The sequence below is a fragment of the Toxotes jaculatrix genome, chromosome 4 (genome assembly GCF_017976425.1).
Source record: "Toxotes jaculatrix isolate fToxJac2 chromosome 4, fToxJac2.pri, whole genome shotgun sequence".
In the NCBI taxonomy this organism is placed as follows: Eukaryota; Metazoa; Chordata; class Actinopteri; family Toxotidae; genus Toxotes; species Toxotes jaculatrix.
In genome coordinates this window covers 24,272,078-24,282,562 of record NC_054397.1, presented here as the reverse complement: position 1 = coordinate 24,282,562, position 10,485 = coordinate 24,272,078, and the positions used below count along the sequence as shown (strand labels likewise).

The 10,485-nt window shown below is 44.9% G+C and overlaps 1 protein-coding gene across 1 annotated transcript in view; it reads left to right on the top strand.

Moving 5' to 3' along the window:
- The first annotated feature begins 2,812 nt into the window (after positions 1–2,812).
- The window catches only part of maml3 (mastermind-like transcriptional coactivator 3), a 97,312-nt gene continuing 89,639 nt past the window's right edge, over positions 2,813–10,485 (top strand). The window contains exon 1 of the mRNA XM_041036101.1: positions 2,813–4,039. Coding sequence (XP_040892035.1) covers positions 3,662–4,039 — 378 coding nt within the window. The 5' untranslated portion in view covers positions 2,813–3,661. The remainder of the gene's footprint in view (positions 4,040–10,485) is intronic.

The following is a 10,485-nucleotide window of genomic DNA, read 5'->3' as shown; positions in this document are numbered from 1 at the left end:
AAAAGGTACACAAGCTGTGCCACTGGAGCATGATCATTTGAAACCATATCCTGCCAGTCCAAGGACTGAACTGGCGATCTTCTGGTCGCAGTCTCACTTCTCAGACGTTTAGGCCCCAAATGCCATCAACAAAAGCTAACTGGAGTCAGAAGTTGACAAACCTGGGCTCCAATCACTGATGAAAGACTGGAGGAGCATGTGTGCACAGAGGGGACCCCACAGGATAATGTCAGGGTGGATGGTCCACCGGTAGACATTGAGGACCCTAAACATCTTTCAGAGTGGCCCAAACCTCGGACTTTAACCCAGCAGAGATGCTGTGGACTGACATCAGAGAGCCGTTCACGCTGAAGCAGCTCTGTAGGAAGAACGGTCCAAAGTTCCTGCTAAATGCAGATCTGATCAGTTACCAGGTTATAGCTTGCTTGACGTTATAGCAGAGGAGGTTCAACCAGTTATTAAATCCAAGGATCAACTTTTTCCACCAGCACAGTGAACGTTAAATGGGTGTGTTCTACAAAGACACAAAACATTGTACTTGTTTGTGTGTTATCAACTTGGGCACATGATGTTTGTTTACACTTGTGACTTAGTTGATCAGACCACATTCACTGACCAATTAATGCAGAAAACCAGGCTACTGTGTATTATTCTGTACTCCATATGTACACACAGCAGATGAGTTATGACCATGAAACTGTGTAATACAGCTAAGCAGTGCATCACATGAACAGGCCGACCAATGGCTGACATCACAGGAAGGCTGATAGTAATGACATATCGATACTTCAGTTCTGTCAGTTCCTGATAAAACTGTTTCAGCAATGATTCATCAGTCACAGAAAAATATCTCATTGTACTTATTAAAGATTTTGACATCCTTCTTTTCTTGTAAGTTATTTCACAATTTTGACAATATTATGTAAATTTGGAGAAATGATCTCAATGAATGTGGTCTTGGACAATAATTTGTGATTGTTGTCCCTGTCAAGTGCACACTGGATTATGAAGAGTTAATGTGGTGCACTTAAATAACATTACTACAGCGTTAATAACACTTAGGTTGTAGGTACTGGCAGTGAAACTAATCTCGTAAATCTTGTAAAGCCACTGAAGCATTGTAATGTTGTGCAAATTGTTCCACTAACTTCTCAGAGGTTGTACACGAGCAAAAGAAATCCTGCAAAGTTTGTGTGTGAAGGGGGCATTTGTTTGTTTGCCCATTCACGTGTGACACAGCTCTGAAAATGCCATTTTCCCAAAATGTGTGTATGTATTAAAGTATCCTGTTAATTAAAGTAATATCATAGTAATGTCAGTGCTGTGATGAATTAATAATCTAATTTGTGTTTATGGTAAATATGGTGCGTTGCTTCCAACACATTTTAATTTTTTACTGTTCTAGCAAACAGTGAGCTTATGAAATGTTTATTCTGTGTTCAGTTCATGTGCACGTGCTGCTGTGCAGAACAAATTTTATCCTGTGGTTCTGTAATAGTACTGAAAAATGTTCATCCTTGTGCTCATCATGCCCTGTTTTCTGTCCTGACCTCGCTCGTCTTGATGTAAGATGCTAGCCATTGTTACCAGCCTAGACAGTGTGGCTGGTGTTGTTTTCACCTTGTGAGTCTGAGTGTGTGTGTGTCTTTGTTGTTGTGCAGACACTTGTTTTTTGGTTCAAAACCACCATTGTGAAGACCTTTTGGCTGGTCCTCACAACTTTAAAACACTGTTTGAAGGTTCAGACGTGGTTTTAGGGTTCAGGTTAGCATCAGGTTTAGGTTAGAGCTAGGGTTAGGGTTAGGCCTTTAGTTGTGATAGTTAATGTTAGGGTAAGGGGCTAGGGAATGCATTACATCAGCAGGTGTCCTCACAACTAATGCAATACAATAATGTGTGTGTCTCATCATGGCAAAATGCGGTCCTGGAGACACCTACTGTAGAGGGGACTACCACAGAGCTGGTTTTGAGAACTTTAGCAGGTGTTTATATGCCTGTCTCTGTCTGAGGTCAGGTTTTCCCAGCACAACAGTGTCACAACCGTGCAAGACGCAGTCAGAAAACTTTCACAGCTGGTGTGATCCCATCACAAGGTGGTCTACCTTGCATTATTATTAATTTCCTATCATTGTAGTTGTGCTTATTCCTGTTATTTTTTGTTGTCCCTGCTTTAGAAAACAAAAGAAAAATAAAAAAAACTAGAGTTTATCTTGCTATGGGATCACATGAACTTTCCGACCTCACCACATCATTGAACTCGGCCTTCATTTTGATCTCAACTTCACATCTGTGCAGTTTCGTGACTGCATCTTTATGATGCTATCATGGTGACAAAATCTGTCCACACACACAGACAGACACACAGACAGATAAGCACCTGCTAAAGTACTAAAAATCACCTATGTGGTGGTTCCCGCTACTGTAGGTGTCTCCAGGAACACATTTTGCTATGAACTCACACACACACACAAAAGGAAAACACGTTCATCCTTTAATACTGATGCTCCAGTGTCAGGCGCCTGCTGGTAATGAGGTAGGCTAATGAGCTCGGTCAAATAACCCATGCTGACCCATTTTACATCAATGACAAGAACACTTTGCTTCAGCCATGGTAGCTCACTTTGAGTAAAAAGGGGTGTCAACCTTGAATACAACACAGGCGAGGTTGTAGGTGGGACCAGCCCGGCCCTCTCCGGGATACAATCCGGATTCCACCCCGGGTTTTCCGGGTGTCCATCAGCGGGCTCCTCACAGCCTCGAGCTGGTTTTTACTCAACTCCTGTCCTGATATCACTCCGCTGGCATGGTGGAGAAGCAGACCTGATTATTGTGATGGTGGCAGGCGGCAGCCAGTGACTACAGACTTCCGCCACTGCTTCCCATATCCGCGTTTTGCGCCGTCTGGGCTACTCTAGTTGCCTCACAACCGGACTACCGAGGGCGCTTGTGCGCTTTCCCCCAACTCAACAACATCTTCACCGGGATTTCTTTCAAACCAAAACCATATGAGATGCAAGTTCACTGGGAAACTCCGGAGCCCGTTCGGTTCAGGCAGCAAAACTTTTTCTCAAAGGACAACACCGTAAAACGGCGAGTGTACTGTTACTGCTGCTGCCGCTGCTGTTCCTCTGCGGGACGGTTTGTGTGTATATGACCGTTGAGTGCCTGCTAACGTTCATACTTTCACGGTATTGTTTTTTTTTTTTTTTTTTTTTAGCCTTTTTTTTCACCGGAATTGTTGTTCGCGGCGTGGCAGCGGTTTCATTGTTGAATTCAGTTTGGGGCTTGCCCGGGTCTCACTCAGGCTGGGTGTTATTTGTGTTCTCGGGAGCGGTTTGTTTGGAAACAGTACCGAGGAGAGAAGAAGAAGAAACGGCCACTCGCGAGCCCTTTACCCATATGACCGCTAGGCTCGCAGCCCTTTAAACCTCCCCGGTTGTTGCTCGCTTCAGCGGCTGTTTGTCGGTCATATCTTCCGTCCACTGCCCGGCTGCCTGGCTGCTTGGGACCCTTCACCGGGGAGGACAGAGAGGGAGAGGACACTAGGTGGTGGAGGTGGAGGAGGTGGTGGTCGGAGGAGGAGGAGGAGGTGGCGGCGGTAGTGGCGGTGAGCTTGACGGGGAGAAAAGTTCTTCCAAAATAGCAGCCACTCGGCCCAGTGATGGGGGACTTCGCCTCCCCCGCTGCCGGACCCAACGGCAGTATCTGCATCAACAACAGCATGAACCCGGCCGCCGGGAGCGTGGTGCCCGCCGGGGCGGTGGGCATACCTAAGCACAGCACCGTGGTGGAGAGACTGAGGCAGCGGATAGAGGGCTGCCGGAGACACCACGTAAACTGCGAGAGCAGGTACCAGCAAGCCCACGCCGAGCAGCTGGAGATAGAGCGGAGGGAGACGGTCAGCTTGTACCAGCGGAGTCTGGAGCAGAGGGCCAAGAAGTCCGCCGGTGGCAGCGGCAGCAGCAAGCAGCCGCAGAGCAAGCAGCCGGACCCGGACTCTGCCTCCTCCACGGAGCAGAGGAATAACACGCTAATAGCGGTAAGATCGGGCTCTCTAACACGGCCGAGACTTTCCCGAGACACCCCTCTCACACTCACACATAAACACAGCACACACTTCAACCACACACTCCCTCTCTTTCATTTCCCCTCCATCTCCGTCCCCCAAATTCTTGGACCCCCATCATGCTGCAAGCTGCACTCCTACTACTACTACTTGTTCACCACTGTGAAAACTTGTTGAAAACACGTTCACTGAGCGCTGGCAATTTGCTTTGGAAACACACACTTCACTTTTTTTTTTTCAAACCAGTGCCAACTGGTGCTTTTGTTTACAAAGAAAATCAGCCCCTTGTTGAAGAAAACAGGCTGCTAGGGCTCCAATGCTGCAAGATTTTGGAAATGACAAGCCTGACAGCTGATATTTGATCTTTTGCAAGATCAGTGCTGCTTTGTGCTCAAAGGAAGGCTGAAAGTTTGGAAGGCACTGCTAATTGTCAAGCTATGATTTTCAGCTCAGAAACTTAAAACCAACTTTGGGGGTAGCTGCTTTTTTTTCTTTTTCTTTTTTTTTTTGCATGAAAGCAACTTCTTCTTTCTTCTTCTGTGTTTTTGGGTGCAAATCATTCTGCAAGGCAGGCACACATTAGCATTGCAACATTGCTTCCTTGGTCTCAGCAGCAGCAGCAGCAGCAGTTTACACTCCAGCCTGTTCTGTAACCTTTGTAACATACTCTCAAAATCAACAGCCAGTCCTCACAGTGTTGCAAACACCTAGTAACAGCCACCTCCTCACTGAAAGTACCCTGCCATCAGATTTGAAAATAACTTCAGATGGCTGCCACAGTAGTTACTGAACATTTAGTGTTGGGTAAGTTAGGTTTGTGGATTCATTCATAATTAACCTTCTTAAAATAATGCAGTCATCACATGATAAAATCTTACAAGAAGGCTCTTCTACTTCCACAAACAAACCTGCCTACTCTTGTAAAAACAATGCAGTGGTGCTTTAGGAAATGCAAATGCTATAAGTCAAACAGAGTCCATATAAACTCACAGTAGATTTTATATGAATGCTACAGTGGTTTCCTGTTGGTAGGGGGCAGTGGTAACATATGGAGGATTGCTGAGTTTCTTATGGCTGTGCTATGAGGATCTTGGCTTGTAGTCTTTTTTTTTTTTTTCACTGATGAGCAGGTCTGCAGAATGAATCTCTTTAAATGATCAGATTTGGTCATTTTCAAAGGACAAATCACGATGGCTTACTGCTGTTGCTTTCATAAAAGAGAGGGAGATGGACACCGGCAAAGTGGGTAGCGTCCCCTGTTCACACATCTCCGGTGAGCAAGCTCCGGTTTCCTTTAGAAAAGACCAAGGGATACATGTCGGGAATGTCAACATTGTTATCCCTTTTGTTGCTGCAATGAGCCAAGTTCCTCCCCTTTTGAAATGCAAAATCAGAGCGTCTTTAATTTCGGAGGTAGCCTCAGTCATTATTTAAGAGCCACGCAAGCCTGACCAGCTACAGCTCCAGAGAGCAGCATTGATTTTAATAGTGCAGGACCTCCCAGCTGCCCGTGTGGACATTAAACCGAACCGCCCATGGCCCATGGCCGGCAACAAATGCTCCGAGAATGGAGGGATTACTGCTTAAAGACACAGTGGTATCTCTCTGCTCCGTCCCTTTCTGCTCCTCTCCTAGTCACTGATGGTGACACATTGTTTGCAAACACAGCATTCAATAGCTAAATTACAGAGATCTGGGTGTTGGTAGCCTTTTATGCTACATCGTAAGTTCTTGGCGTTATTTAGGCATGAATTGTAAAGGAGATGAAAGGAAATGAGAGAAAAAATCTGCCAACCCTCTCCCATTTTCTTCAGAAGAGCTGCAGCTAGATGGCTGTATGTAGTCACTACAGAAGCAGGCATTCTAGGAAAGCCAAGTATGCTGCTGATGTGACTATGCACGCATGCATACACAAATACCCAGAGGGCCTTAATCTGTAGGGGTTTTGTTACAGACTGTTGTTGGATGTGTACTGTGTGGAGGAGGCGTGCTTCAGTACAGTTTCACCTGCACTTATAGGATGAGTACAGCTGCAAATGTGCTCATGTCATGATTTAGCTGGATATGAAAACTTCACAACATGAGGCTGAATGCCAGAAATGACTCTTTGGCTGTGAAATGTGTGTGCTGCAGGACTGGTTGGTTTGCAATGTTGGTATAGTAATTGTCAGTTTTGAGGAATGCCTGAAATGTACAAAAAGAAAATAGACGAAATGTGAAAAAACAGTGTGACAAATTCAGCAAGACTGTGTTTGACAAAGCGGCAAGAAATGGTTAAACCAGTCATGGCAGATTATAGCTATGAATTGGAAATAATAGACTAGCAGTTCCATGGTTCGAACTGTTTAAGTGTAATATTCTTGAGTGTTTTGTATTGTCATGTGTATCCCAGTACACTGTGCTTTGGTCTAATGGTTCTCAGACACACCCACGTCGGGGCAGGGGCAAGCCTATAATTATGGAAAGTGTGTGTTTGTGTTTATTGGCTAACTATTAGTGAGAAAGGAGAAGAAGACACTGGGAGCCCATTCTGTCTTTCCCACCATTTCTTTGACAATATTCTCATGAGAGTATGTTAGGGATCTGCAAAACGTCGAAGGCAGTGTGTACAGGTAAAGAGGACCAGGGATATGATATTCTCACTATAACCACATAAAGCTTAGTTATAAGACTTTGTTTCTTTTTTCTTCTGTTGCTTCTGTTTAACTATCACATATATGTGAACTTTCTCCAGGTCAGAAAATTAAGTTGGAAGCAGGCCTTAGCAAAATTTCTTGCTAATATGCACTTTCACAGGATTGACACCTGCAGACTTGTAATTGTCTGATAATGGGAGGGTTTCTAGCTAAACACTGAGCAGCCTCTCCGCCTTCTGCCATCAGCCAGGTATCCAGTTTGCACTAACACTGGGATAGTTAGGGGTTTATTCCTATATAAACAAATCTCTGCATGATCTGTAATCTGTATATAGCATGGTTAAATTGTCCATCAAATGCTGTATGTTGGGGTGAAGGTTAAGACACGTGACACAATGGCTTAGGTGCAAACAGACAGTGTCCAACTCACAGGTGCATTCTAAAAGCCAATAATTATAGTTCCTTGATGTATACTGGAGGTGTGTTGTTAGCTTCCTGTCCACTGCACACACTGACAAACACACACACACAGAAACATTATGCTTGTGAAGTGGTCCTCACATTTAGAGTCCGCATCAGCTCAAAATTTGCCCTGCATAGGCTTGTTTACACGTGTGCAGCAAAGGCTCATAAATTCTGTGTCGCACACGGACATATGCACACAGGTCCATGCAGACTCTTGCCGACCTGGGCAAATGATGAAATTTCCATCACACAGACCTTCATGGCGACATGGACGCAGAAAATTAAAAAAAAAAAATGAGATTGAGTGTAAAGCTGGATTTATAGTTGTGCGGTTACAGCTTAGCTACAAAGCTGATGGACGGAGCTACTGTAGGGCATGCTGGAGCTGATGTACACCTCCAAAAAACCTAAAGAGCTGGGATTCGTCCACTTAGGCTGCTTCTCTTGTCTTTTCTCCCACAAGTTTATAATGCCAGTGGAGATTGTTGATAGTGAAGACAAGATGAAGCGTGTTGAAGAAGGGCACTTCTCTTTCCAGTAATATGCAATTCAGCCACTGATAGTATCGCTGGTGTCGCAGCGATACTGTTGGTGAGTGAAATCCTACGCTGTGGGAATCTATCCCAGGACTGTCGATAACCGCCTGCATCAAGCATTCATTCATTTTAACCAGTTCACGATTTTTAGGCTGAGAACATTGGTCTCATCCCTTTGGATGAGTTTTAACTTTTACCTGGGGTCCTGTTTTTGGGACGTCTGTGACTGTTTCAGACGCTGTCTCCTTGTGTGTGACTGGCTGTGTTTTGTTGTCTGTCTTATCTCTGTATTTGTTTTTTTTTCTCTGCTGCGTTTCTTTTGCAGAAGAGATCTTGATCTCAATGAGAATACCTGATTAAATAAAGGCTATATAGTGATTAGTTGGGGGAAACACAGCACTGTGGTGTTCAGATGATGATGGGGACATTAGTATGAGATGGACATGGTGTTGGATTAAGGTTTGGACTGCTCTGCTCCTCCTTCCCTTAAAGTTTGACCAGTTGTTTTCCTGTTGTGCATCAGCTCAGTGTGAGCTTGATGACCCAGCCAGTGGAACAGTAATCCTGTGCCATTAGATATCATCAGTCTGATGTCTGTGCATTACAGAGGTGATTTGGTGTTGATGGTCTGTATTTACATTGTTGGTGCGTTCATCTTTCCAGAATGACATTTGACAACCCACAGGGAGCAGGTGTGAGCTTGTTCATTACATGTGTTGGTGAGGAAACAGTTAGTGAAGGCCGCAACAGTGTCGTGCCACAAAGCACAGCACGTCCTGTGGCTCTGTTGCATTCCAGCCTATTGAGGCCACTGTTGCTGGACAAAGTAGAATATATTTCTCTTGTTTTTTTTTCCTTTCTATGATTGTTGAATGTCAGCACCACGTTGTGAGTCTAAAAATGAAAATTGCATGTTGATCCTGTGTGAGAGACACCAAACGCTTTGCTGTAAACTCACACAACTTTTGGTTAGTTATCAAAGAACAGAGACAAACAACAGCACATGTTCACCCGTGGCTGCCATGTTTCACAGTGTTTGTGTAAGCAGGCAGATTTCTTTGTGGAGATATTGATGGAAACACATGGGCTATTGCGAGGATCAAACCTGTGACCTTTCCGTCACAGGCACGTGTCTCCCAACCAGTTGGCCACGATGTTGCTTAAAAGCAGAATCGTGACCCGTGCTTTTCTTTTTTTTTTTTTTTGACAAAACATCCAGTCAGATCTGATTACCTAATCGCTAACAAGTTTACAGCTGCGAGGCCGGGGTGCACAGTGAGGGGCTCGTTAGTTCCACTAAAACACAGTAGCTCAGGACAGTCTGTCTTCGGCTCTGCTCGCTCCTTGGCATCCACCTCACCGAGGAATGTCTCACACGCACACAAACGCACACACTTCAATACACACACACACACACACTTTTGTCCCGCTCGAGTCTTGGCAGCAGAGGCCGGAGTGTGGGCGGCTGAGTTTTCATGAATCCGAGGCCTTCCCTCTTCCCTCCCTTCCTCTCCGTCCCACTCCTCCCTCCCTCTGTTCACTACTTCTCTGGTTTCAGTGTTAGTACAGCGCTAATGTAGTGTAGATGGGTCTTAGTGGCTATAGCATTGTTAATGTCAGCTGGGACTGTTGCCCAAGTGCTATATTTAAACCAGTGAGCTGGCATGGAGCTGACACTCACCAGTACGTACAAGCACACACGCAGAGCGTGACGTCGACAAACACTCGTGACATCACAGGCATGCTGTTTTCAACTCATTACACGCTAATTTCGCTGACTCCCTCTGCTATTTATTGACTGTGTCGGCTAAACGTCTCCCCTTTATCTCTCCTGCTTGTCTGTGCACTGTATTCAGATTTTTGTCACTCTGTTTTTTTGCTTCTTCTCACTCTTGTCCCTCGGTCCCTACGCACGCACACACACACACACACATGCACACACTCTGGATGTTTTTGATTTGGGGCGGCTGTGACCACATTCCCTTCCACCCACGCTTGTTCACATGTTCTACAGGAACACACACACGTTCAGCGCAGACCCTTGAATAAGTGAAGGAACAGTTTTCCCTCCGTTTAGGCTGTTGGAGCAATAAACTGCTGTACAGTTCAGAACGTTTTAGTTATTTACTTGCAGTTAAAGTGAAGATTTTTTTTTTTTAAATAAAGCAAAAGTAAATAACAGTTAGTGATACTTGTGTCCTGCACACACATGCAAGCTTACTCTGCCTGTTGAGGAGCTTGTACTTACAGCAGGGTACGGCAGAAGGCCTTGTTCAGGTTTCAGTCCTCAAATATTTGCTCAACTTGTTTCATGGGTTTTTTTAGTTGCCTCACCACTCGACAACTTTGCATTGCATTTGCCTGCTAACACTTTATTGTTAAAACTTCAGTCTGGGATTTTAGGACAGCCTGCATCCAATAGTAGTTGGCTCTTATAATCAGTCTGTTCAATTCAAATCTGTGTTTCCCTGTGGTTCACGATTATACATTTACCCATACCGTATTCACACACTGCAGCTGCTCCGGGAAGTCAGTCCTCCACTCTGTACACAAAGCAGCTCCTCTTGTTTAACTTGTTTATAGATCATTCTTTTCTTTTTTTTTTAAAGAATTTTAAGGACATTGTTGCACCAGTTTACAGTAATGTGAGACAGGATGGACGGATGAGAAAGTGAGGAGACATGTGACAAAGGGTATTCAAACCCACACCGTCGTAGTAACTTGCGCTTTAGCTAAACCACCCTCTTGCTTGTAGTTCTTGAGGAAGAGAAGTCTGCTGCAG